General features: G+C 46.9%; 3 protein-coding genes and 1 long non-coding RNA gene across 9 annotated transcripts; 1 reads left to right on the forward strand and 3 right to left on the reverse strand.

Annotated features, from left to right (window-relative positions):
• Positions 1–294: 294 nt before the first annotated feature.
• On the reverse strand, positions 295–2,618 carry LOC143259422 (protein Red). 2 transcript variants are annotated; one of them, XM_076521583.1, is made up of 3 exons: positions 2,485–2,618; positions 1,862–2,375; positions 295–1,794 (listed from the first exon to the last, which is right to left on the reverse strand). In XM_076521583.1, exons 2-3 carry the CDS (start codon positions 2,351–2,353, stop codon positions 733–735), a joined length of 1,554 nt encoding a protein of 517 aa, XP_076377698.1. In that variant the 5' UTR covers positions 2,354–2,375; positions 2,485–2,618; the 3' UTR covers positions 295–732. The 2 variants fall into 2 exon arrangements, with proteins under 2 accessions (XP_076377698.1, XP_076377697.1); XM_076521582.1 differs by having other exon boundaries at positions 1,862–2,607.
• A 111-nt stretch (positions 2,619–2,729) lies between these two features.
• On the reverse strand, positions 2,730–4,773 carry LOC117226887 (N(4)-(Beta-N-acetylglucosaminyl)-L-asparaginase). The gene is made up of 6 exons (XM_033481656.2): positions 4,501–4,773; positions 4,021–4,421; positions 3,788–3,944; positions 3,490–3,715; positions 3,128–3,426; positions 2,730–3,056 (listed from the first exon to the last, which is right to left on the reverse strand). The coding sequence occupies exons 2-6, from the start codon at positions 4,181–4,183 to the stop codon at positions 2,783–2,785; spliced, it is 1,119 nt and encodes a 372-aa protein (XP_033337547.2). The 5' UTR covers positions 4,184–4,421; positions 4,501–4,773; the 3' UTR covers positions 2,730–2,782.
• Positions 4,774–5,158: 385 nt separating this feature from the next.
• Positions 5,159–17,145, forward strand: LOC117226774 (uncharacterized). Its single transcript, XR_004491901.2, has 2 exons — positions 5,159–5,256; positions 15,161–17,145. It is a non-coding gene; the product is annotated as an uncharacterized LOC117226774 (long non-coding RNA).
• aralar1 (calcium-binding mitochondrial carrier protein Aralar1) lies at positions 5,313–27,199 on the reverse strand. Of its 5 annotated transcripts, none has more exons than XM_033481436.2 (18): positions 26,827–27,198; positions 15,493–15,549; positions 15,242–15,384; positions 14,283–14,398; positions 14,070–14,209; positions 13,853–13,999; positions 13,500–13,641; positions 13,323–13,416; positions 12,728–12,763; positions 11,442–11,532; positions 11,199–11,274; positions 10,678–10,796; positions 10,432–10,602; positions 10,166–10,306; positions 9,902–10,096; positions 9,683–9,785; positions 9,001–9,091; positions 5,313–8,921 (listed from the first exon to the last, which is right to left on the reverse strand). In XM_033481436.2, the coding sequence occupies exons 1-18, from the start codon at positions 26,866–26,868 to the stop codon at positions 8,738–8,740; spliced, it is 2,088 nt and encodes a 695-aa protein (XP_033337327.2). In that variant the 5' UTR covers positions 26,869–27,198; the 3' UTR covers positions 5,313–8,737. The 5 variants fall into 5 exon arrangements, with proteins under 5 accessions (XP_033337327.2, XP_033337328.2, XP_033337329.2 ...); XM_033481437.2 differs by lacking the exon at positions 26,827–27,198 and adding an exon at positions 21,415–21,846; XM_033481438.2 differs by lacking the exon at positions 26,827–27,198 and adding an exon at positions 18,617–19,112.
• Between the last annotated feature and the right edge of the window lie 8 nt (positions 27,200–27,207).

A 27,207-nucleotide genomic window follows, 5' to 3' on the forward strand; every position in this document is an offset into this window, starting at 1 on the left:
ATCGCGTGGCCGGGGGTCAATCATTCATGCGATAATTGTCGAATCGGCACGCGTAATTTTTCGGTACTTCCCCCCCAGCGAATGTGGCAGCTTTATATTTAAGATTATACATATTATACAAAAATCCAAAATTCGAATACGGTACATTTTTTATTTAAGCATCGATTCAGGACCAGTCTTTCGGTGTCTCTTACCCTTAAAGAAACGTTTTCTGATTTTAAATATCATTACGAGCAGAATAACTACAATTACTCTATATAATATATAAAAGATGTAAAAAGAAAAGAACATGAATTATGTAAACATTTTGTATTTTTCGGACTACAAAAGTTGCACGCAATTCTTGTTTACATTTTGTAACGTAGTTGTACATTGCAATAGATTTTCGCAAGTTCGAACCAGTACGAACGGGTTCTAATGAAAGATTCCCCTTATCGTGGGTCATTGGTCACTGACAAGCTGTTTACAAGACCAGTCGTGAAACCAGTTCGGATCAGTTTTCGGTCTGGAAGCTAAACATCTTTGTGACGATAATCCACGTAAACGTAATTTCTGGAAATGAGGTGATAAGAACGTGATACGACAAAAATATATAGCTTTTATCGTGTTGCCAGATTATATAAGAACGGGAATTTCGTTAAAAACGATTAATTGCACTTTTGTACTACAACATATACATTTAATGACATTAAACAAGATTAACATTAAATAAGCGTCACAGAACGGAGCGCTTTAATATCTGGGCACTTTGAATTCAGATCCGCCATCCAATACGGTACTCGGTTTTCTCTTGTTCATGATATTTTGAATCTTCTGCCATTCTCTGTCCAGCTCTGCTTTCTCGTTCTTCTCTTTGTTATATTTTCTAGTTCTTCGGCCATCAGCCATTTTCACACCATACTGAAACGCTGCTTTCGGCAGGGCCTCCTTATTGTTCATGTATTCGCTGTACTCTTCCGGTGTATCAAAGTCCCATCTACCGATAGGGCCCTTTTTGTTGCCCAAGTCCATTTTAGTGTAATCGACTTCATCATCGGAGTCGTCTATCGCATCCTGCATCTCGTCCAAGCCAGGATAACATTCTGCGTATCCTTCAGGCTCGGCTGCTAGCTTGTTCAGCAAGGCTCCTTTTTTCGGTGCATTGTTATCCACGGTGGGTGGCGCAACGCTTGGTAATTGAGGAGCATTTGCATTGTCATCGGTGTCCAGATTACTCTCCGGTTTATCGAAATACGATCCTTTCTTCTTTTCCCTAGATTGGCTCAAGTCCTTCTTACCGATCGTAGGAACATAGTCCCCGATGTCCCCGTAGATGCTTTCATCCTGTGGTCTTGGAGCAATGTCCATATCGTTCATGTCGTCCGGCCTGGATCTACCATCCTTATTCTTCTTGCCCTTTTTTCCGTGACGATTACCTTGCCGTAAATAAGACAATATCTGTGCCAGTTTATTTATCACAATGTCATTGGTCGTTAAGGTAGGAGTATTGTCAACCGTGGGCACATCTGCTTTGCTTCTGATCAGCGTGGTCGGTATGTCCACATCAGCGTTCTCGTCGTCCAGTTCTATTATATAAGCCATACGACCTGGCGTGAACAGCTCGTTTCTCTCTATCACCTTCGATTTCATAGTCATCACAGTTTTGTAAACGTTACGACCAATTTTGGTCTTGAACTGCATCTCGTCATCCTTCTTCTCCGGTTCTTTTTTCTCCTTCACTTTGTCCTTTGGCTTCACCAGCTTTTCCATTTCCTGTTCCTGTTCGTGCTCTTTCGCCTCGATTTCACTCCGCACCTGTTAACAAGATTTACTTCGACAACTTGTGCAACAAACATATAGATTCTTTGTTCGAAATTCGTACCTTCTGTAGAAGAGCATAATCCAATCCTTTCACCAAGTGAGTATGCTCCATGTCACCACCCAAGAATTTGGACTGTTGAATCATTTGCCTCCTACGCTCAGCCGCGTCCATTCCCGATTTCAGATCTGGTGCTACAGCTCTGTACGCACTGGCACTGTTCATAGGGTCTTCCGTTTGATAATCCTGATTTGTACCATCTCTACGTTCTCTAGCTCTGTCTCTGTACTTCTCAGCCAGTTCTGCCATTTTATCTTCCTCTTGCTTCTTAAGTTTGGCATAGAAGCTCTTCTTTTTCCTCCTGAGCTCTGCTCGACTACCACCACTGACATTTGGAGTCTGTGCAGTCTTGGCACTGGCGTCTCTAGCAGTCCCAGGTACAGACGCAGGTGTAGCTGATGGTACCGATGCCCTTGGAGTCATCAGCAATTTACGAAAGTCGTCGTTTGTTAAACGGACGGACATCCCCATGTCTTCCTCCGTTGTCTCTGGCATCTTTGCGGTTGTAGTTTGGTTTCTTTAATAGGATTGAGGTTATGTTAACAGAGCATTAAAACAACCAGGAGTAAACCACGGGTAAACTTTCTTTTCTGAATTCTAATTTAAAGTTAGAATGTAATAATTACGATTATTATTGTCAAATACACAGTAATCGCTTGATAGAATCGTCGATGAGTATATCATCGAATTGCTTAATATCAATATCAATCCAAGGAGGAAAATGTCAAATATGTCAACACAACGAAGAAATCAGTAGCCATCTATCAGTAACTACTTGAAACAAATTCTCTTAACCCATCGCTGATAACTACAAAGTTATCGATAATTTTTTGAAATAGAAAGGCTTTGAAAGAATATATGAAATAACACATTTATGCCAGTTATGAAAATGCAATTTATTCAACAAGTCTTACAGACAATATATTACAACATATTAGAAGAACCATGACTTTGCACGACGTAATAATGAGCGTCTATGCAGTCCACATATTTCATCGTTGCTTTTCCTAATTCAGGATTAGCAACATAATGTTCGAAACGAGTGAGACCATTACATGCAGCTCCGTACTCCCCATCTTTATTCAATGCAATTATTGCACCTCTGAAGGTCGGGTAGTGTTCGGCAATTCTTCGAACTGCTGTGGTTGCAGCTGCAGTCGGACTGGCACCTCGTCTCATTTCTTCCACAGCTAGGAAACTACAAACGAATTTGTACTTTCAATATTGCAAGTTCGGATAATCCGTTTTGTATTTTTTTTAACTTTTTACCTCGGCAAAAAGCGCATCATTACGTCTCCGTCTCCTGTACCAGCGGCTGCACCAACTTTTTGATCAGCATATGCACCTGCACCTGCGATCGGAGAATCACCGATGCGGCCAGGAATTTTGTTTTTGGCACCGTTTGTCGAGGTACCACCAGCTATATGCCCATTCGAATCTATCGCGATAACTCCAATAGTGTCGTGGTTATCCTCGTTTACGTATGATTCATATTCCTCTATGGTGCATTCTGTTTTATCCATGGAACGATACGGACCGCAACTTTTTCTGGGATCGGGATTTACGTCCTTGAAATAGCAACATTTTTTACAACTTGATATTAGTATCGAGAGTTTAGGTGGAGAAATTACCTTCCAGAAGTTAGGTTGACAATTATTGGCTTTCCAATCTGTCCACATTTTTTTGGACTCCTCTGTCTGCAGAGACTCTTCTTTAAAACCCATCTCTAAAGCAAAATCTTTTGCCAACTCTCCACCAAGCAGGGAATGTTTAGTATTATGGAGAACTTTACGGGCTACACCAATAGCATTCTTTACATTTCTTAGAAGACCCACACCACCCACATCCATTGTGACTCTGTTAGCATAACAATTCAATAAAGGTTATCCAGTTTTAATGTTTTAATGAGAAAACGTAATAATGTATTACCCATCCATGATTAATGCATCCAACGTAGTTTCTCCAGATTCATCTGGACTGCCTCCGTATCCAACAGTTTTTCTGCATCTCTGCTCTTCGCACAGACTGCAACTTTCTTCTATCGCATCTAAAGCACTCCTTTTTTCATTCTGTAGAACATTCCATGCTGAAAAGTATTTCAAATTTGATACATTTTTACAGTGCTATTTTTTCCAAGATGATCGATAAAGATAAAGATATACCTTTTTGTGTGGCATCATAATAGTCCCATGTAATTACAACTAAAGGTATGCTACTATTTGAGGCGACTGTTGAGCCACAGATCGATAGACAGATAATTGCAGCAAGACAAATGGCTAATTGGAACTTCATGTTGACCTCTGATGAAAGACTACCGAATGACATCAAGTATCAAGAAGAAAACTTTGTCATCGTGGACTGTATAGGTGGGGATGTATTATCTCTGTTCTTTTCCATTATAATATTGTTTTATCGTACCGTCTGCATTGACCACACTGTGTTCTGATAACATGTAAATATTATTACATTCTCAAGACATTCGTATCATTCTGACTTATTTATACGAAACATGAATGTATGTGATTTTCATTGTATATTCACGGGTTATAATATTGCCAGCCATCTGTACACAAAATTAATTATACCGATTAATAAAACATAAGGATATCAATATAGATTGAGTTAATTAGATTAAATTTTACCTTAATATTAACGATATCGTATCTAACTCGTGGAAAAATTTCAAGTGATAACAGCTACATATATGTAAAATGTTTATGTCAGCAAAAACAGTTTATCTCCGAGTGAGATTGGGGTAGAACATCAATTACCGAATTGTTTACTTTAATCCGAATTGGACAAATTGGTTAAATTAATTAAAGAACGCGATTGCAATAATTTTTTGCATATTGGAGAACCAGAATTATATTTTACAAACAATTTTTAAATTTTATGAGATAATACTTGGGCGCCTCTCGTGGCGAAATTACGAAGCTTGTTTAAAGGTCCGTACAGCGCCAATTAGTACGTGGCAAAACGCTCAAACTGTTAGCCAAATTATCGACGGTCGATTTTGGCTAAGAGTTTGGGCGTTTTGCCACGTACTAATTGGCGCTGTACGGTGGCGCTTGCATTGTGCTGCCTCTCGTGGAGAAAAAGTGAAGCTTGGTTCGAGGTTCGTACAGCGCCAATTAGTACGTGGCAAAACGCTCAAACTGTTAGCCAAATTATCGACAGTCGATTTTGGCTAAGAGTTTGAGCGTTTCGCCACGTACTAATTGGCGCTGTACGAACCTCGAACCAAGCTTCTCTTTTTCTCCACGAGAGGCAGCACAATGCAGGCGCCATTTGTCTTTGTATACGATATTAATTCTGTAATTTTGATTTATTTTTTATGCACATGTCCGTGATGTCACAAGACAACAGTTTAGCCATTTTTACGCACCGTTATAACAAATGTAAGTACCATCTATCCTACTTAATTTGTTGGAATGGGGAAATGAACAAAACTACGTTTAGTTTCTTAAATAATATTAATTATTATTTTAAAATATATGCGCAACAGCTTAGGTGTTATTCACAATTAGGTATCTCATCTTTACACTTCTTTTTGTTTGATTTACAAGTATATGTAATACAAGATATATAGATATATAGATACATATTCATATCTGTGTAACATAAATATATATCTTTGTATATCTATACAATTCGCAATGAGGTAAATCTAAATTATCAAAGATATTACGACCGACGAAAGTCCGTAAGAATTGAATTCGAAATTGCCTAACTAATCGGCCTTCCGGTTTATCGTTAAGAATCTAACACGAGTAGATCACAGATCGTAGAACGTCGATTTGATTTGTTTCAACTGCGGGGATGAGGGGCGAGAAATGCCTAGTTTAATTAATCTATTATTTGTATCATTATACCGGTAATCCTTTATCTTTCGTTTAAATTACATTTCGTAATTTCGTTTAGATGACAATATTAAACGGTCGATCCACAGAAGTGAAACTTAATTCTGTCTTCTAATCAAACATGCTCGATGATCGTTCACGTTTGACACGTTAACACGTTCTATGCGGATTTTTCTTTTACCTGTCCTTTATGTTCCTTTTACGTTTTGAGTGAATTAATTCTCAATACATTCGCTATAATAACGAACGACTTCTCAACGAATCAAATGTTATATTAATTTTATAAAAGGGAAATACAATAAGCCGAGAAAGTACTTGTAAAAATATTCAGCACAAGGACCGCAACGAACGTGTTAAGAGGGTCCCCTTTGTTCAGTTATTCGTGAAATATATATTTACAAATACAGATTATTCCCTTGATTTCTCTCCTCTGTTCTTTTTGTGCGATCGCGTAACCATCTCATCTCGAGTTAAGTCTGCCGCAAACGAATGGTCGTAACATGTGGATAATGGCCACCCCGCGAATAAACGTCGAAATTCCGTTGCTTTTACATTTTATTTCTAAAAAGAGCATGATTTAACACGTTGGTTACCACCGTATGGCCAAGTGATCGAAGAGGAGCAGTGCCTCTTGTCAAAAAATCTTTTTTGTGTTAAAGTAGTCAACGTGTTAAATATCGTGCACGATCTCTGCGCGGAAAGTACGTATTGCATAGTGATCGAAAATATACGTTAGCTGCTAACGGGTCACCTCCGGCGGCGGTCATGGAATGTTTAAACGGAAGAGTGTTCGCTAGCTGATCATGATCTCCACGCTTTTAGGCCGGACAAGTAAACAATCGTTCGAGAACGAAAAAGAAAGAAATTCCTCCTTCTTGTTCGAATATCTCTATTCCCTTCTCACCCTTCCTTCCCACAATCCGCCTGTGTAGGACAAGATCGATACTCGACAGACATTATCCAATAGCAACATTAAAAATCTGTGACGACAACAATTAATGAGGATAGTTTGTGATGCACGAGTAATAGTTATAAAAATCAAAGTGTATTGAGCTGCGAATGCCCACGACGGATTCCTGAATGTTTCTCATAATTTCTATGCACCTGGACAGCAACGACGGACACCAGTGCAAGGCTATTTATATTCGACTGCAATTATATCATCGAGAAATCTCCGAGAATATACTGATACACGGTGGATCGGTAGAATACAACGTTCGGTCGACTATAATAACAGCCTTTTCTGGTGTTCGCACGCTTGCCAGAGGCGCATGTATATATACACACAAGCTAATTATATTACATATACAACGTATGTATGTACATTAAACTATGATTAGGATGGTTGAATTGATATTTTCGGCCAGGACGCAGGCCATAGACGCCTGTGTCTCGTTGTCCGTCGACGATGCGCGAAGCTTCAGGGTCTGCTGTGACCTTCGGCTTTATTTTTCGGAGCAAGGAAAACCGTGGATTTTGCCTAGGCGCCTACAAAATATTTCAGAAGTAGGGTTGTCAAGAATTAGTACACAGTTTTAGCAACTTGACAACCACGAAAACTGAAAGTAGAATGGACCCTGAATGCCTCGAACAGGCTCGCACGCCTTTACATCTCTCTGATTTATATACACGATAAACCGTTCTCCGCGGACAGAGAAAGCTTAACATCGCGACTATACAACCGGTACGTTGTCTTTCCCCTTGTTTCCCCGCCTGTCTCGCTCCCTTTATTACAAAAATATATTGACCATTTGAACCGGCTATTGGCAGCGTGTCAGGTCATCATCATGAGACAATACGTGATCGCTTTGTACGCTGATAATCGCTTCTCGCTGACGATATGCATAATGAAACAAAACGTTCTCGACGCGCGAACGGATTCGAATATGGGTAGACAATTAATTAAGCGTGGCAGGCAGGCGTTCTGTAGTTTGTGTGCAGCAATTCTATCGAAGTTCGAGGCGCGCGTAATCGTTCAATTTCAACATGGAACACAATACGTTCGCAGAGGCATAAAACAACGGATCTAAATCGTGTACTGTACAATAGAGAAACGAATGGCAGTCGCGACTAGAAGAAGAATTCGGAAACCGAGCGTCGGTTGACTCTAGAAACATGGTAATTGTCTCTGTCCGTTAAGACCGACAAAAGTATCTCTTTCACTGTGTAATAGAAAAATAGTAGAACTCTTGGAAAGAAGCATAGTATCGTTCCCGAAGATTCAAGGCGTGATATAAAAAGTAGAAAAAATAAGATGCAAGGGGCTTGAAACACGAACCGGTTCTCCCTTTGATCAGAAATATTTTTCAGCCATTTTTGATTTGAATCCGGCAGGGACCACCCTTTGCGCCTTCTTAATTTCATTACAGTTTGTAATCGAACAGTCTATATGGAAATTCAACGTTCTCAGAAGCGAAATACTATTGCAAAAACGATTGCAAATGTGGGTGAAACGCGAACAAGAAGAAGGAGCCGCGCAAGGTATCCCATAACCCCGGTGACTGCCGCGATTACTGGGACACCTTGAGATCAACGAAAGACAGGATAAGATCTGCTTCTTCGCATCGCCAATCCATTCGAGCTCCATACACGGTAATGATCGATAATCGTAAAAGGATCGATGAAGAACGGCCAACGCAGTGGTCTTTAGGCTAAACCGTTTCGTATGTTTGGACCTCGTCCAGAGTAATGATCATCCTCAGCAACGATCACCGATGATCTTGTGCGCGTTGAATCTCCGCTAAAGGAATCCTAACGGTCGCTACCTTGTCTCCTCAATTCGGATACCGAAGGAGCTCGCGCGTGTCTCTCGTGGTCCTTCGTTATCGCCCTGTGATCTTCTCCTAAACTGAAGCGCGACTCGCTGGATCGATCAACGACAGATCTCTCTCTCTCTCTCTCTTTCTCTCGAAAAACACTCGGATCGACTCGACTCGGTTTCTCGTGGATACTATGGAGCTCTCTGTATTATTCTTTGCTTCCCTAACAACGACGATCTCTCGATTTTCCTACAACCTTATTACTTTAATTGTTTCCCTGGTGTAACCGTCTGGAACCTCGGCAGACAAAGACCGAACTTGGTCTCGATGCCAGTGAAGATCGGCAAAGCTATCTGGTAGCCGCCTATATGATCCGGGTTCGTCGATCGGATCGCTTGCGCCACTCCCGTAGCCGGTATCTTAAGCTCTGATCCAGCAGGTCGCCTAAAACATAACATTGTTGGTATACCAGGCTGTTTCGAAGTCTCGCGCTACGACTGTTCAATCTTCCGATCCAACTTACGATCCTCCAAAGTCGACCACGAACAACCTTTGCAGCAGTTCGTAAGTGAACAGGGTGACGCCAAACTGGGGTGACGATCTGAACACTCGTGCTGCAAAATAGAAACGAAATGGAACTAGAATCGTTGGGAGATAGAGACGAATTGTGAAACGCCGTATACCATTAAAAACTGTGCTTGATGAATGTTAATGATTGTCTTCTCCACACAATGTTCTTTGCGATCGTGACGGGACACGATCCTTCGGACGTCTGACTGAATCACATGAGTATCAACGGTAATCGTGCGACGATCATACGACGAACAAACTCATTGTCGAGGGTTAGAAATTATGAGAGACGGTGAGAGAAACGAGAAAACGGAAAAGATGGGAGAACTCGAACGAAGCCGGGGGTGGTAACTGAACAAAATAAACTTGGAAAACCACGAGAGACTGGCAGGCACAGAGAAAAATCAAGTACTCACTTAGAAGCAAGTTGCCAGGTCATATCGGAGGGGGGAAGAATAGTCGAAAGATGCAACAGGGCCAATCCCCGCGCATGCAATCGACCAAAATCAAAACATATTACCAACTGTCTTCGCATAGAATGTAAAATAAAATTTCCTGCACTTTCTAACTCGCTATCTCGTGCCGTATCCGCAACGATCGATTGTCGAACGCCGGGTTTAAATAGAATCTCGTACCTGATGCTCCCTTCCAGAAAGCTCTGGCCCCTTCCTCCCTGAAAATTTTCCTAGCGCAGTCTAGCAGGCCGTTATACGTTGTTTGACCCTCTCTGGCTACCACCTATCCAATAAAAAGTCGTGCAAGTTGCAATCGAATCCTACGTATTGCTAAAATATATATATATATATATATATATAAAGTGTATCTTGTTAAGGCGAACGCTCTCGAAGACCCACTTGTAATCTCGTCTTGATCACATCGGCGGGGGTGACTAAAGCTGCAGCAGGCACGCCTGCCAATGCACCTGCGAACAGGAGGGAAAGGGGTGTGTTGTACCCTCCCTCGTCCGCCAGTTTAGTTTTCGTATGGGCGTACATGGGGAAGTAGATAGCGCTGAAGGGAATATCCCGGAGGAAGCAAGCTCTGCTACCCTGAAACCGAGGAGAGACACGATGGAGAATCACGTACTATTCAAATTCCATTCTCGCATTGGCACCCACTTTGTACAATCCAAAAAGACCCAACTCTTTGACGACGGACCAAGCTCTCACTTTCGAACCTCCGGCTATCTCTCCAGCCACCTGAAGTCTGATCTTTACGATCTCCAATGGATTGGTGAATATCACTTGCGACCCTCCGGCCTGAAAATGGAAAAATAGGACGTGTTAGCAGCGAAACGCGTCATCATTTTTTTGGCAGGAACGAACGAAAGAGCGAACGCGAAATCATAATGTGTCTTTCCAAGAGAAAGTGTATGACCACTTACGCAGGCGCCGGACAATATCTCCCCGTAAAGGGGCAAATTGCCATTCTTATCCATGAACTTATCTCTGACGAAGTCGTTGACGGTCAGCTTGATCGCCTTTTCGGGCGCGACGCCCATCAGCTGCGGAAGCAGACCTCTGTAAAGCCCGAAGAAACCCTCGTGCCGGATTACCTGTCAAACGCGAGACACCAGCTTCATGATTAACAATGCAGGCGGTGTGTCGTAGCGAGACTTTTCGATTCCAACCTTTTTCAAGCAATCAAAGCTGTTTCGGTACATCAGCTCGCCGACCAGAGATCCAGTCCTCTGGTTCTGCAACCTCGTCTTTACCAGGTCGATGGGGTACACAGCTGTCGCGCCCACCGCTGTACAGAATAGTCCCCGTCTAGTTCTTTATCGCTTGCTATACCAGAGAGACTATCGAGTGCCATCTTCGCAACAGCTCGACTAAATCACACCTCGACGTGTTCTACACGGTCGACAGGCTTGACACGCGAGACTGAGACTATTTTCTTGTCGTACTTGTGTAAGATTTGCTTCCGCTTTCGTTTACAACAAACTTGAAATATCGAATACCGTTTAACGGTGTTCCCTCCGTAACGTCGCAACGAACAACAAGGGTGCAACGCCTCAGGAGGGAACACACGTTGTTCGGCTCATTCTCGCGCGACCTGTTGGAGCGAATCGAATCTCCGGGTCCCTGTAAACCGGGGTTTACACGGCTGCTGCAAGGTAAAGGTAATTCGATCAGATTCGAACAGACGTACCTCCTCCGATCGAGCCGAGCACGAACCGATATCCGCTCTCGAGAATCTGCACGATCACGCCCCGCTCTTCCGGGCTCTGAAATAGAACAACGCCGTGAATAGTAAAACGTTGCGCAGACGTCCGCACGATTCTCGGCCGATTTTCTACAACGGTTCTTTTTCCCGGGATGATTATCTGACTGGCATCCATGAGACCCGGCGTGAATAAACACGGCGCTTCTAGAATTCCCGTCGCACACTTACCGACACCGCCTTGATCTCGGCTAGGCGTTTTGTAATTTGCTTGAAATACTGCTCAGGTGTCATAGCCACGAGATCATTGTATACAATTTTCCTGAAACCCGAGAAAATGCCTGCTCAATATAGGTGAGGTGTGGCTTCCGGGCAGCGTGAAAGCGATACTTTTTTCGACTTTTCAGAGAGAGAGAGAGAGAGAGAGAGTGGGGGGGGGGAAATAGAGGAAGAAAAGAAATAGAGATAGTGAGAGAAATAGATAGAGAAAAAGAAAAAGATAAGAGGGGTGTGTGAACAGATCGTTATCATTATAATTCCCTTTATGTTTGTCCCCCTTCGAGAACCGGGAAATGGTACGTGTATATGTCTAGGATGATCATTATAGTCGATAGCACTGTTTCGAGCGAATACTAAGAATCCTGGCAAACGGAGCTCCTCAAACGGATCCTTAAAGTCTGACGTGGCAACAAAGTGGGTTCGATATCTGCGTTGCGGGAGTGCTAGGGAGAGCAGAGGCGGGGGAAATAGAGTATACATATAGAATGGAATCGTTAGTGCCCACGGTGTGCAAATGTTTGCAAATACCATCGTCCTAAGATAGATATGCTGAAGAAAATAGGTGAGACAAATATGGTGTATACATTTGCTGTAGAATGCAGCATGCAACCGCAACCGCTTCGTGCAACGATCCCGGTGGAGAATCTTTCAGCCAAGAGTCGTGCAGGGGGACGTGTTCGAGACGATCGAGATTAGTTTCAAATGGAATCACATGTTCAACACTGCACCGATGCGACAGGAGACGTATGACTCGATTTAAAAAAGAAAACCACGCTCGACCCTTAAAAATGTCCTCCGCGCGTTTACGTCTTACTTCTGAACCTGTTCAACGCTTATCCGGAACATTTTCCACGAGTAAGATCTTCGTTAGCGATCGAAGCGGGTTCCGGTTACATGCTGCACCCTGTACATATATAAATGTGCACAGAAATGTCCCACCTAACTCAAGCATCTCAAGAGAAACACGAGGATCGTATTCGAGGTAGCCGACTTGGTTGAGACACTCCGTGAATCATTATACATATACGTACGTATGTATAGAGGTAAAAATTCGTATGGCAAAAGGAATGGGAATATCAAGTCTCCGAAAGCCAGCGATCTCTCGGACAACTCTTTCGAGACTCGTTTGGCGCGTGCTTTCAGATTCCCGTTGCTTTCGCGCGTGGCCAACAACATTATATGCTTCTTAGAAAACGGACTTATAGCACGTGATTATTCTTGAATATACAAAGACGCACCCAAGCCGCGAGTCTGCCTCGTCATCTTCCGTAGATCTGATCGTATCCAGGCAGCGTAAACACGTAAACAAATACATTGAATTATAGGAGTCACGATCGTCGCACACCGAACAGATTGTCGGAAATAGTAATTAAAAATCTTTGCTGAGAGGGCGATTTAGAAAATGACTGGTTTTTGGATTGGTTTGGTTCGATTCGTTTCGCTCGATAGGGATATATCGTTGTTCTTCGTCTTCCTTTCTATTGCCAAGGAACGACTCAGGAGATACGTTTCGAGCACGTTTTGGATGATGACGATGCGCTTGCTGGTACAACGGATAGCATTATCACGGGGTGGCTATAGTTTTTTTTATTTTTCAGTTTTTGCCTTTTGTCTTTTCTCGTTTGCGTTTTGGGTTTTCGTTACTTTCGCTCGTTATACTGTTTGTTGTTTATTGCTTTTCGTTGACCAGATCAGCGAGGAACTTAGTCTATCGCGTTTCGTTCTCGGCTACCGCCGCTCTTTTTTCTCTTTTAGATCCCTGCTTGCGGCTCATGCCCTACGATCGACGCTGAAGAGACTAATCAGTTTGCTCTCGAGATCGGAGATACTCACCCAGTCTGATGAAGCAGGTCGCAAAGCTGAAACAGAATGTCCACCTCCAGCGGGGTGATCTGCGACATCATTTGCGCGGAATGGAGAAACCTCTCTGAAAGCGATTACACAGGGTATTCGTTTCTTTTCTAGACGCGCTTCTATTTGTGTACGCAGGGGAAACGAAGAATATAATACCTTTGGTAACTTCTTCGTATCGGTGGCCGTTGGTCGCGTTCAGGTAGATACGTTTTATCAGCTCCATGTTATTCAAGAGAGAGTTGAACGCCATGAAATAAGGAAAGCTGATTTTCCTTCCCGATTGTCCGATACTCGCAGCCTGTAATTCGATCAAGTTGCATACTTAATGTTTATCAGAAGCTATCGATAAATCGGTGAATGTAAACCGTTGGATCTTTTCCACTCTGTTGAGCTGTTACTTGTGTACTACCGATAAGCTTGTACAGTTTCAGTGGGCATTACGAAAAGATCCGACATTCCACATGCACGACTGTGCGAATCAAGCTTGGAAATAAAAGGGCTCGGCTTACAGCGACCAAGTTATCCCTGACGTTGGGTGTCAGCAGATGACTCTTGATGCTGAGCATGATATCTTGGAAGTCCAGTGCCGAGATAAAACCTTGCCCCTCCTTATCGAACTTCTTGAAACCCTCTATCGCGTACTCTTCGTGAAAGTCCTGAAGCCAAGAAGCAAATGAGAAACGATGTCGGAAGGTCACGGAGAAGATAACGTTTATGTGCACGCACGTGTAAAAACTGACTGAACTCCGCGTAACTGATCAACCTCTGTTTATCCTTTCCGAAATAGAGTTTGATGAAGCTGCTGTCCATGTTGAACGGCATCCGCTGATGCAACTCCGTCTTGCGCATCACCTCAGCGAACTCCTCTGCAAATCAGCATCGCGATCAGACGTCTAAACTCTTGGTACACGGTCCCCGTGTTCACCACGTTCGACTTACCAAACGCAACCATTCCATTTCCATTAGTGTCGAACAGCTGGAACGCTGTCTTGTAGAGAGCGTCCGGCACGCAGAGCAGCCCCTCGAACGCTTGAAACTCGGCGAACGATATGAGCCTGTAACCGTTTGTTTCGGACAAGTTAGAATATGCGGGAAAGAGCAGGCTACGTTTGGACCAGCAATTTCGTCTCACGGGAAAGCAAAATTGTGGCGATACCAATTATCCAAGTACCGGTCAAACTTTGAGCGTTCTCTCGCATTGGTCTCCTAATTGTTACATGCTGCATGGCTCACACAACCCTTAACGCTCCGTTCGCTCCGCTATGGAGATATCCGTCGTTTGTTCCGTAAATCCGAAAGCTCTGCTGCGGAGCCCAATGTTTTTAGCGTGATTACACCGAAGATGCTATGTTTTCGTCGACGTTGGCAATTGTTATTTGTAGCGAACACGTACCATTACGATTAAGACATTTTTTGCCCATTTTTATACTTAGCAACATAAAATGAATAGAATCGAACGCTTTCGCAAGGACGCGTAATCTTTTCCGCTCGAAATAAGACTTTCCCGGTCTCAGGCGCTTTGCTCCAAAAATCTGCCAGAGTTGCTGGTAGGTAGTACGACAATGTCTCTCTAATTGACGCCCAGATTGTCCACAAAAATGAACAATTTGGGAAGAGGAGAAGCGTTGCGGTTTCTTTTTATAGTTATAAATTGTCAACAATTATAAAAACGAGCCGCAAGGCCCAAATTGTCCATTTTTGTGGACAATCCGAGCGTCGGTAAGGGAGACATTACTGTACTCGAGAAACGCGTGGAGCGCCAAGGGTTGAATTCGATCTACGCATCGAGGACTTTAACGAGTTTCATTCGTTTCCAGTGAGATTCAACCACCCCTGAACAGGCGTCGGGGTCAAGACGGTGCTATCTAGGAGGAAGACGGCGTTCTCGCGAGACTGACCCATCTTTGCTGGTGTCGACGATACCGGCGAGCAGATTGACAGAGTCAGGGTTGTAGTCTGGGTCAGTGTAGAGGCCAAGGTAGCTTCGCACGAAGTCGGACGGGGTCATGAACCGCTCGCCATTCTTCTCCTGCGATGCGTACTACGATTCGCCGAGAAAAAGAAAGGAAAGCTTCGTTATCAACCGATCGATCGGAGCGAGACAAAGAGATAAAACAACAAGAAGTAACGTGCAAGTCTGGTTTCTCACCTGATTGAAGATTTCATGGAGGCGTTCAGTGTGCGCACGCTTTAGATATCCGGAACCCTGGAACCAAAAGCGATAACGATCAGAAAAATTCCTTTCCCCGCGCTTCGGCTTTCTGTTCGTCGTCCACGGCCCTCGTCACCCGGACGAAGCAGCTCGGACGAAGCAGATTGGAAATTAAAACGAAGCCTCTCCGGGCTGCAACGTCCACCGGCATCGTCGATAATCCATGCCGTTTTTCCGGGTGACCTCGTAAAACGACGATTTATAGCTCGCGCTATTTTCACGAATCCCTATGAACCGTGGACGGGTTATCTGCGATAACGCGTTATCGCGAGGCCGATAGCGAAAAAGGCTGCAATTCGCTCGCGAGATTGCGCTTCTGTTCAAAGACGTTGCTGGCGAACATGCCGCCGGACAAATTACACAGTCTCTCTAACATGTTCGGAATTCTTTTTATAGAAATGCTCCGAAGATCTTATCGTCGGTTTTTTTTTTAGAGACTCTGTAGAATCGTTCTACGCAAGTTCTTGTAACTTTCACAAGAACTAAACCTACCGAGCACAAAAAGCGATCGACGTTTGCTCTTCTATAAGAACGACAAGACTGGATTCCCGTAGTCGTTCCATCAATCTTTTTTCTCTATTTTTTTTTCGACGCGTGTAACTTAGAAGATCCAATCGATCGATTCCGATAAAAGAGTGTTCGCAACGTCTACGATCTGAAAACATTGTAAGAAACGTGAAACCGGGCAGAACGACCTGACCGTCGTGGTCGTTCGTTGAATCGCTGGGTTCATTTACTCCTTTTAAAAAATGCTCGAATTCCGTTGATCGTAGACGGCGATTGTACTCGGTCTATACTTAGAAGCGCGATACGTTTGCACGAACATGCCGGCACACTTTTAAGATTTTCTTTCGACGAGAGCCGCAGGTTCAGCCGCTCAAGGACGAACGACGGTGTTGTGTAATAAAGCGATAAAGAAAGTTCGGCCGCCGCCGCCGCGATAACAGGATATCGAGATCTGCTGGCAGAATTACGCGACGCTCCGATCGTTATCTAACCGAGGAACGTGTTCTATTCGAGTACTCCAGGCTATCGGGAAAGGTTGCAATTGGCCCGAAGATCCGCGAAATTGCAGCGGCTCCGTCGGAACTACTTTTCCCCTCGATTCGGTGTCGAGGGTGCGCGACGCACGGTTCAAGGTTCAAGGTCCAAGGTTCAACGGCAACGGGTTTAATCGAATGTTGATGCTCGACACCGAAAGGTCCCGAACCGTTTGACACGCTCGTTGATACGGTCGCTCGCCGCTTGTTAACCCTTTCGCGCCGAGCGCCGCATATATGCGACATCGAAACGAGGCGTACACAGAAGACGCGGATGTGTAATTTGTAGCAAAAAAGATAAAAGAACGGATTCGCGGTACGAGTGCAAAGATTGCGACGTTGGCCTTTGTACAGATCATTGCTTTCAAATATATCGCACAGAATTGTATCATTAGTTTTTACATATTATTATATTTTAATAATTTTCGTCTCGTTAGCAATTATATTAAACGTTTAATCGTTAGGCTTTGTAATCGTATAAATACCTATGTTACCTATAATTCTGTAAGTCTTTTTCAATTAAAAAAGTAAATATACTTGTTACATTGGAGCAACGATTGTTTTACTCGGCACAGTTATTATTTAAGACTTGGAGCAACATATACACAGAAACCACGCGCACCGTGCATATTTCTGGAGCGAGTTTCCGTTCGGTGACGGTACTTCGGCGGATGTAGCTGCCGTAGCGAAAGGGTTAAGCGGCTTCCCGCAGCCTCGAGAGAGAGAGAGAGAGAGAGAGAGATTTCCGATCGAGAGTCAGAAGTTAATTGATTCGAGCACCGCGGGACAAGCAACTTCGCTCATCGTTTTCCAATGAAATGCGGTCTTTGAGAAGAGCGAGTGCAAAGGATTAGAAAGCGCGAGGCTTGAAACGAGCACGCGCCGAGAGCTGCGAGAATTCTTTTGCAGGCATTGGAACTCGACGATCGATTCTGAGAACGAGGGAGAACAAACGACGGCTTCGACTTCTTTCGTTCGTCCCGCGAAAGAAGGCGATCTTCTTTGCGAGCACGATGTTCGATAAGCCGGGAAAACAGAGCGTTTGCCCTTTGAAACGAGCAAATAATCGATTGCAACAACCTTTTGCAAGTTTCGAAGCGGCTGCGAACTCGAAGTAAAATTGGCTCGAGCCCGATCTGTGAACGAGTTACAGCAATGTCTCTCCAATTGACGGCCGGATTGCGCACAAAAAATGGACAATTTGGGAAGAGGAGATACGATTGTTCGAGCCTCGCGGTTTATTTTTATAGTTATAAATTGTCCACAATTATAAAGCTGTTGTCGACAAAATCTCAAATTGTCCATTTCTCTGGACAATCCGAGAGCGTCGATTTGAGAGACATTACTGTACTCGCGTTTAGCCCGCGCGTATTCTCCGCTATTATTTTCAATGCCATTCGACGCGATTGTTCCCCGATTCGAACAGTATCGCGCGTACGATTCAGGCCGGAATCGAGGCTTCCTCGGACGGACGAAGTATGACAGAGCGTCACGTGGCTGTCACGTGGCCATTCTCTGTTATACACACACAGAGAGAGAGAGAGAGAGAGAGTTGTTCACGGTCGCTCGACGTTCGAGAACTTGATGCAGAAAATAATACGAGAATGGCAGGGGAGAGAGGGCGAGAGAGGCGGATAGAGCCGCATCTCAAAATAAGATTTCTGCCAGTTAGAACACGTCAGCGCACCGTGAAAAACAATCTTATCTATCGCGAAGAGCTGGCTCGAGAGAGAACGGCGGCCAAAAATCAGGAGGTCTTCCGATTGCGCGTCGTCCGAGAAACGATAGGCAAACGAATCTGACCGAACGAAAATGTTTTTCTCGCTGCTGGAAGCATGCAGCGTGTATAAAGCATGTAAATCCCCCGAAAAAAGTTCGCTTGCCCGTTGTCTCAAATGGTTCACTGGACAAAAAAGATTCTACGGATGCTCCGTGCACGTTTTACAGCAGCGCGTTGATCGCCGATCGTTTTCGGTGCTCGGTAGTTTCGCAACAGCTGTATGGGTGGTCCAGAAACGTACCCCGGACAGCCAGAAGAATGGCATCGCTGTGCCGTCGGGAAGGCCGAGAAAAGGAATGCGGAGAGACAGACAGACAAAGAGAGAGAAAAAGAGAGAGAGAGAGAGAGAGAGAGAGAGAGAACACGGTTGCGAGTGCACTTCCAGCAGGAGAAACGGTCACGTGCTGCCGGAAACCAGCATGCTGACAGGGGTCGCGTGCGCCGAATAATGGGTCACAGTCACTAGAGCGCAGAAAAAGGTCGGCAGATGGCTGAGAGCAAGCTGGAATGCGGTTGTAGAATGCGGCCAACGCACGGTACGCAACCGTCGGCGAACTACGGAATCAAAGGAGTCGAAGGAATCGAATTCGGTCCCTCGCGTGCGAAAGTCACCACCAGACTGACGATTCCCAGAGGGCTACGCTGCTACGACGATTTCTGCTCGGCTCCCTCTACCTAAACGTGTCTCGAGCTGTACATATTTAGGTCACTGGGCAGCCCCCAACTACATACAGCAATGTCTCCCTAACTGACGCTCGGATTCTGCAGAAAAATCGACAATTTCGGAAGAAGAGACACGATTGTTCGAGTCTTGCGCCTCGTTTTTATGGTTGTTGACAATCGATAACCATAAAAAACGAGCCACGAGGCTCGAACGATCGCGTCTCCTTTTCCAAAATTGTTCATTTTCGTGGACGATCCGAGCGTCAGTTGGAGAGACGTTACCGTACAGTAATGTCTCCCTTACTGACGCTCAGGTCATGGACAATTTGGGAGGAGCAGATACGATTATTCGAACCGTGCGGCTCGTTTCTATAGCTGTCGACGATCGGTAACTATAATAAGCGAGGTGCGATGCTCTAAAAAATTGCATCTTCTCTTCCCAAATTGTCCATTTTTCTGCACAATCCGAGCACCAGTTAGGGAGACATTACTGCGATCGACTCGTCGTCTCAAAAACCGCTCGACTTCTTCGTCCTATTCGACCCGACGGAAACAACGAGCAACTTTCAGAACTCGATATCGTTTCGATCAAGGGTAGGTCGCGGTTCGGATCAAAGTGCAGGGAAAGATTCCGTTCGGATAGCTTCCCTAGCGGGAGCGCGACACGCTCGTGCTCCATTGTCAAGAGCAAGTATTTTTATGTGTTTACGATAGCGCGTGCCTTGGCTCGGCTCGGCGACGGCCAACCGGTCCCCGACGGCGCATAGCTTCCTAACATGCATGCGTCGCGATCTCGCTCGTTTTGCAACACGCGTTACGTAACCGGCGAATCAACGGGGCCGCCCGTTCCGATTATCGATCTATGTACACGTGGTAATTCAACGCAGGTAAATTATCGCGGGGCTCGTTAGCCCCCCTCACCCCCCCCCCCCCCAACGGTAATTAACGCGAGCCGCGGCGTCGCAAGCTCCGCGTGCACCGTCGGATTAGCGCGAAACGGATGCACCGTTTACGACCGACGTGCAGAATTTTTCTCGCGAGCGAAACCACCGCGATCTCGAAGATCGAAGCCTCCTCTTTCAAACCGGTCCAACGCGAATTTGACGCACGATTTCGTTTTCAGGTGCTTCGGCGGACCCCTAAACGACGGATGCGTCGAATCCGCCAGCCGATGGAAAAGCGCGACCGACCGACGCGATACGGTGTCGGAAAGAACGAAAGGCCGACGGCGAGCAACAGGTGTGCGTCTTTCTGGTCGCGGAGCGCTAACGCCGGGTCCGAGAAAGGCGGCGAGACTCGGACGTATCCGAGTGCAACGAGTGCAACGAGAGTGCGCGACGCGTTCGGTGTTCCCGGTGTCGTCAGATCGGGCAGCCGGCACTTGAAAGGCGTCCCGGCGCAGTCTAATTCGTTTAAGGATCTCCGGTCCGACGCGACGAACACTCTAACCGTACACGGCCAAGCATCGTCGTCCTGTTATCGTCCCGCCAGCTTACGTAAACGCGATCGACGGAAACAACGCAGCGCGAAATTGTTCACTCCCGACGTTTCAATCTCTCTGAACGACTCCCGGTCGTTAATTGTTACGCAACGCGCTCGCGGGGGGACGGCAATTAACGTTGATTCGATGGAGACGGGGGAGCGGGTTCTTTGCTGCGCGTTCGATGCAGCCGGACATAATTTCGATATACAGTAATAATGTGTCTCTAATCGACGCTCAGAATGTCTCCCTAACAGACGCACAAAAATTGGACAATTTGGGAAGAGGGACGATTATTCGAGCCTCGCAGCTCGTTTTTATAGTTCTCGACAATTCGTAACTACGGAAACGAACCGCAAGGTTCGAATAATTGTTTCTCCTCTCCCCGAATTGTCCATTTCTGTGGACAAGCCGAGCGTCAATTGGAGAGACATTACTCTACGTATGTACAGTAATGTCTCCCCAACTGACGCTTAGATTGTGCAGAAAAATGGACAATTTGGGAACAGAAGATACGATTATTCCGTCTTCGCGCCATGTTTTATAATCGTTGACAATCGGTAACTATAAAAACAAGTCGCAAAGCTCCCCTTCCCGAATTATCCATTTTTGTGGACAATCCGAGCGTCGATTAGGGAGACATTGCTGTACGTGTAATATTAGCCTGAAAGCCGATACAAGATATATTCCACCGACACGGCGGATACGTTTCTCTGCACTTTCTTCGCGACGATGATGAAAAGTCGCGCGACACCTTACGACCGACTGCAAATCGTTGAAATCGACGGCCAGCCGAACTACGGAACAGTTACAGTTGTATACAAATTTACAACCACTTTGCACAACCGTCGTCGAACGACGATACGGAGGGAACGGTGTAGAAAAAGCTTAAACACCTCGTGATTCGCGTCGACCTGCATCCTCGTGCATCAAGATGGAGAGCGCGGCGTCCAGGAATCACACACACATACGCACACACAGATTTCACGCGAACGATCGAATCGTCGGCCACATGATCGCTCAACGGGAAGACGGATAATTGCGCAGACCGATCATGTCCAGAAGAAAAGAAAACACGAGAAGCGACCACGGAAACGATCCGAGCGCAACTGACTGACTGACTGACTGGCCGGAGTGCCGGAGCCGGAGCCGGAGCCGGAGCCGGAGCAGAGGAGCTGCACTCCGTGCGCAACTGGTGCAAGTTCACGCACCAAATGGGAGGTGGACACGAGGTCCCCGACCCCCTCTCGACAACGGAGAACTGTTGCGAGAAGATCGAAGAGGGCGACGGTTAACCGCTAACGGAACGATTCCTGTCCGTGGCTCGCTGGAAACTGCGGCCGGACCAACGACCGAACTCCCCGCCGTTCGGAAATCACTTTCGAGACGAGCACCGGTCGCGGCGAGCCAGATCTTCGCGTCCGTATTCGCGCGAGCTTGCCGCATCGTCGGCGTACATTTTTTTTTCTAGGACGATCCGTTCAAATTTGTACAAGTTATTATCGGTTCGCCGGCCGGAGTCCGGAGGCAGTCGCGAGACTAGGGTGGTGTCGCGTTTGCGACCATGCAAGTCGTAAAATGGAAAACGCCGGCGGCGGCGGCGGCGGCGGCGGACCGGACTATTTCTATTGCAGCTCGAGCCTCGACGATCGCGTCCACAGGGTGTCCCAAAAATGTCTCGCAATCCGGAAATGGCGGGTTCCTCGGATCGTTCGAAGCAACTTCTTCCTTTACAAAAATGTTCTCCGAGACACCGTTAACGAGTTATCGACGAAAAACAGTGCGCCAATAAGAATCGAGTACGGCCGACGCGAGGCGGGCCAGCCAACCAGCGCGCGAAGCCTAGTCCCGCCCATTGGCTCGGTCGCCTCGCGCCAGTCGAGCTCGCCTCTCATTGGTCACGGTTTTCCGTTGATAACTCGTTAACGGTGCCTCGGAGAACATTTTTCTAAAGGAAAAAGTTGCTTCGAACGACCCGAGGAACCCGCCATTTCCGGATCGCGAGACATTTTTGGGATTATATTACGAAGAACGATAATTTTAGCGATAAAAGAAGGCAGGAGAACCGCGAAAAGGTTCTCTGCTAGGGCCCGCGGGAGTCACGGTGCATCCCTGTGGCAGCAGCTCGATTCTACACCGGAGAACCGTGTACGTACATATGTATTTATGTACGTGTGTACACGGTTAGATATCTGGAATACGGACTCGCTCCCAGAAGCTACGATCTGGCAGCCGTACTGCGGTAGATTTCGGATCTACAGCGAATTCCGCGCGTATTCGACCTGATTTCGCATACAGAATCGAGCGCGCCGCCGGCCATCGAACGATTTTTCGCGCTCGTTATAATTAGACCGTGCATCCCGATGCAATCGAGATTTATACATTTTTATAATTCGCACGAAACGGCGCGTAATTACGAGCGTCGCGAGTCCGCAGAAACGAGGGGGGGGGGGGGGGGGCGATTCGCGTTGCACTTCTCGGCTCGGGTTGCACAATGCGACGATCGCTGCGACGAGCCGAGTCGGTGTGACATCGCGAAACGTTCCTCGGCCTCGAATCAATTATCGATCCAGCGGTAAAGAAAACACATGGCCAACGCAAGGCCACCGCCGGTGGAGAGTGCAGTCCACCGCATTGCCGCAGTTGTCCGACCCGCTGCGCGCCAGTCGAAATTTCTGAAACGTGGGGCCGTTCTCGTCGAATAGGTCTATACCACAGACTAGAACATACTGCCAGACTACGGAGACTTTCTTTATCTCGTAATTATGTCGCGCGATTGAGACAACCCGCGCACTCGGGTTCGAATTACGATCGAGATAACGCGGCCTATCGAATCGCGTTTCGATAACTTTAAGTACTTTCGAGAGCAGCGATAGAATCTTCCGTTAGCTTTCGAGTGCTCGAACGGAAAACTCCAGGATCGAACTGCTTGCGAAGGATTCGGTGAAACACGAAAGCGTTCGATCGAGCCGCCGCCGCGCGGCGCAAATAAATTATTAACGGACGCGCATCGATCGCGCCCTTATAATAAAATAGGATGCGACACGAGGAACGCGTCGGATTCGCGCCGGCGGGGATATCGGTATAAATACTTGCTCGATTTTGATCGCGCTTTTCCGCTATTACGTTTACGTTGGACACGTGCCTAAAGGCGCCACTTGATCGCCGGGCTCCTCCCGATCCTCCTCGCGGCCGGCAGATTTTATGTTCCAATTTCGCTCGTTCGGTCGTTCCCACTATCGGGCCGCGCGCGAGACGACCGATGCGGACACTTCCGGCGCGGCGGCCCATTTCTCGCCCCCTTTTTCCCTCGATCTCGCTTCCACCCTTCCCGTGCCGCGCTTCTGGCGCACGGTGAAAATATTCTGCAGCCCCGAGCAAGCGAGAAATCGTCGGAATTCTCGTCTCGCGACGGAGAATCGGTTCGCGTCGACCCAATTCCTAGGCGTATGGGCTTGCACGGGCTCTCGCGAAGCCCGGATACGAAGATATTATTATCTCGAAGCCGGCATTTATTTTCCGGCGAATCCGCGTTCCGTTCCGATCCAGATCGAAGCCGACGAAATTCTGCCGGAGGATGCGTCGCGATTCGACGATGCACGCGCGCGATCGTTACACAGCGAGGCCGGATTACAACACGATCCTACGCGTACGTGACTCCACGCACGGAAATATTTATCGCGAGTCATCCCTATCGTCTCGCGTCCCCGGCATTTGTCTTCTCGCAATATCTCGAAACGGGGCGCCGGATAGTCGATGTTCGGAGCTGCTCGGACAGTCGAATCTAGGCTATCCCGGGTCCGTCGTATGTGGGCCGTTCGACGACGCACGTGGCCCCAGCAAATTACTATTTACACGCTGCTTGCACTTCGAACCGAATTCTTCCACCCACGCATCGCGGAAACGTCGAAGGTTCTATCGTCGCGTTATATCGGCCTTGTGTCCGGCGACTAGAAAATCTAAGCGCGAAGGTCGCGTTTCCTTCTAATCTTTGCACCGACGTGTCTCGAACGGTTTTATCGTCAGCCATGGAACGATCGACGTAACCGCCACCGAGAGACCGTGTTTTTCTGGAACGATCCCCGACATTGCGAAGTCGCGAACGATACGACGCTCGCGGATCTTGAACCGATCTCTCTCTCTCTCTCTCTCTCTCTCTCTCTCTCAGGGTCCGAGATCATTGATAACCGTGCGAGCTGACCAAGACGAAAGACGCGGTCGACGAATAACGCGGGGCAACGTGGTAGAAACGCGAACGGAGGACGAAAACGAAACCGAAACCGGACCGTACCGGACCGACGCGACCTACGGACGCGGATAAAAATACGCAGATACGCGAAAGTCGAATAAATGTCGTGGAAAATTTTCCAGTCCCGACCTCGACTACATATAATCGTAGTTGTTATCGCGAGCGGTCGGTCGAGAACTATCAAAAACTGCTACAAAGTCGGTACATACGTCCGTCGAAATTACAGTAATGGTCTCTCTAATTAACGCCCAGATCGCGCACAAAAATGGACAATTTGGGAAGAGGAGACACGATTTTATTCGAGCCTCGCGGTTAATTTTTATAGTTATAAATTGTCCATAGGTATAAAAACGAGCCGCGAGGCTCGAACGATCGTATCTCCTCTTCCGAAATTATCCAATTTAATGGACAATCCGAGCGTCGGTAAGGGAGACGTTACCGTACGCTTCGGCTGCACAGCATCGCCTCCGTAACTTCCTCCAGAGCGACGCGACGTTACGGAGAGAATTATCCGCGGAACGCGCTGTTAGATACCAACCCGCCTATCTCTAACTCCAACACTCATCCTGATTAGTCACAACCAATTACTAATCAAACCAAACTGACCCTTAAACATCCCAGCCCTTGTCGCGTCACTTTTCCGCCATCCACCCCCTCCCCCCATGTCGCAGCCACATCCCAAGAATCCTCAGACCTTTTTCTTACTCCAACACTGGACGATCCCGAGTACGAGACGCATTTGTACCGTCGATAGTGAAATCGATTTCGAAGATTTTTTGCATAAAACGCGTTGAATTGATTCCACCGGCCCGGAATCCAACAGCGCTGGCAAGGTGCGACGCGGGTGTCTTCGGGGTTCGAGGGTACGGTCGATTCGTTTCAATTCAGTGGCGCGGATGAATTGAATAATGGGAGAGCGCATTGAGGTCCATTGGCAATAGAGCGACGCAGGAAATTGTTTACGCGACAGTTAACGTTGCGCGGCTCTCGTGGATTTCACGGGCCAAAAAGTTCCGAATAAGAAACCACCGGCTCTAGCGATTTTCGGGGCGAACACGCTCTACAATTTCGCCGTCGATGTCCCGTCGATTTTCAACCGAAGAACGTGTGTTCGCCTGTGAAATCTATAAATGCGCGAAGATCCGCGGTCGGTTTATAATTAGCGAGTATAAACGACATCTAACGGTGCAAATATGAAATGAACGAGCAACGATAAGTATGTACGTGTACGGTAAAAAGTGTCCCGTTTCATATTGCCGAAACGAATTAATTGTACCCCGGTGAAAGGTGCTACGAGTCGCACGATTCACCTCGTTGTGTAAGCAACAACGAACGAATACACACAAGTAATGGTGTATTCGACTCTTCCATGCTTTGGAACTCTGGGAAAAACGTTTCAACGAAACGATCGAAAAAGAACGACCTACATCGGGATCGCCGATGCGCCTGGAAAACAATGACAAATTGCTGGAAGGACGAACGATCGAGGGACGCGAGCAATCGATCCCGATACGATCCTCTCGGGGCGTAGATTTCCGACAGGAAACTCTGGTGCACGCGATGCACGGTGCACGGTGCACCGGAAGTCGGCGATCATCGAACGACTTCCGGTTTCATCTCGGAAGGGTAGCGGCACGCTGATCGCGAGAACGGTTTCGAGGGACGCGGGGAGATCGAAAATGCATCGAGATCGAGAGCGAGGGTTGCGGGCTCGAGTCCCCGTGACCTCGAAACGGAGGCGGCCTCGCGGCCCGACTATTCCAGGGGATCGATAATCGCACCGCCATTCGCGGACACGTACAACACAGAATGCAGATGCGGATCGGCCGGTGCTGGGTACATACTGGCGTGGCTCCGGCTGCGGCTCGGGCTGCAGCGCTGTTCCCATCGGAGCCACCGGCTTCCGCGGAATTCGATAAAGACAGAGGGCTAGGATAGAGAATCCTTCCGAACTCTCGTCCCTAGGCCAGGCTCGATCGGCCTTGATCTAGATCGGCGTAGACGGCACGCAACGCGATGCAACCGTCTAGGGAATGTACGACAAACAAAACTTACCCACCTCTTGGCAGGATGCTCGAACGAGAAGCGAGTCCTTCAACATTCCCAGTAGTAGAGGGTTTCACTGAAATATCGCCGGTTCAGTATTTAGTGTTTCACTGGATGTAAACGCGCAGGTAACCCGGTGGGCTGGTTCGTTATCTCGTCGGTTTATCACCGCACGCACGCACACACTCTCTCTCTCTGCACCAACACTGTTTCCACTTGCGGCAGGAACACCCGAAGAGACGATCGGCTTCCTCGAGGCGTGACTTTTTCGACTGCACGGATCACGATTCGACGAACCTTGCTCCGACACTACGACGCGTAGTACCAAATGCTACCAAATGCTCGACCGCACTTTGAAAACACTCTGCGGAACGGAAGCTGCCATACTACTGTG

The sequence above is a fragment of the Megalopta genalis genome, chromosome 5 (assembly GCF_051020955.1).
Source record: "Megalopta genalis isolate 19385.01 chromosome 5, iyMegGena1_principal, whole genome shotgun sequence".
In the NCBI taxonomy this organism is placed as follows: Eukaryota; Metazoa; Arthropoda; class Insecta; order Hymenoptera; family Halictidae; genus Megalopta; species Megalopta genalis.

What these genes read in the sequence shown, in the direction of transcription:
- LOC143259422 (XM_076521583.1), bottom strand. Translation starts at nt 2,353, where the DNA reads ATGCCAGAGACAACGGAGGAAGACATGGGGATGTCCGTCCGTTTAACA. An exon ending in ATTATGCTCTTCTACAGAAG is followed by an intron (nt 1,795 to 1,861) that starts GTACGAATTTCG and finishes TCTTGTTAACAG; the next exon opens with GTGCGGAGTGAAATCGAGGC.
- LOC117226887 (XM_033481656.2), bottom strand. Translation starts at nt 4,183, where the DNA reads ATGTCATTCGGTAGTCTTTCATCAGAGGTCAACATGAAGTTCCAATTA. An exon ending in GTCAACCTAACTTCTGGAAG is followed by an intron (nt 3,427 to 3,489) that starts GTAATTTCTCCA and finishes TGCTATTTCAAG; the next exon opens with GACGTAAATCCCGATCCCAG. An exon ending in ATGATGCGCTTTTTGCCGAG is followed by an intron (nt 3,057 to 3,127) that starts GTAAAAAGTTAA and finishes ATTCGTTTGTAG; the next exon opens with TTTCCTAGCTGTGGAAGAAA.
- aralar1 (XM_033481436.2), bottom strand. Translation starts at nt 26,868, where the DNA reads ATGTTGAAGGACTCGCTTCTCGTTCGAGCATCCTGCCAAGAG. An exon ending in GTCTTTTTGGATTGTACAAA is followed by an intron (nt 10,097 to 10,165) that starts GTGGGTGCCAAT and finishes CCTCGGTTTCAG; the next exon opens with GGTAGCAGAGCTTGCTTCCT. An exon ending in TTTCTGGAAGGGAGCATCAG is followed by an intron (nt 9,092 to 9,682) that starts GTACGAGATTCT and finishes TCTATTTTGCAG; the next exon opens with CACGAGTGTTCAGATCGTCA.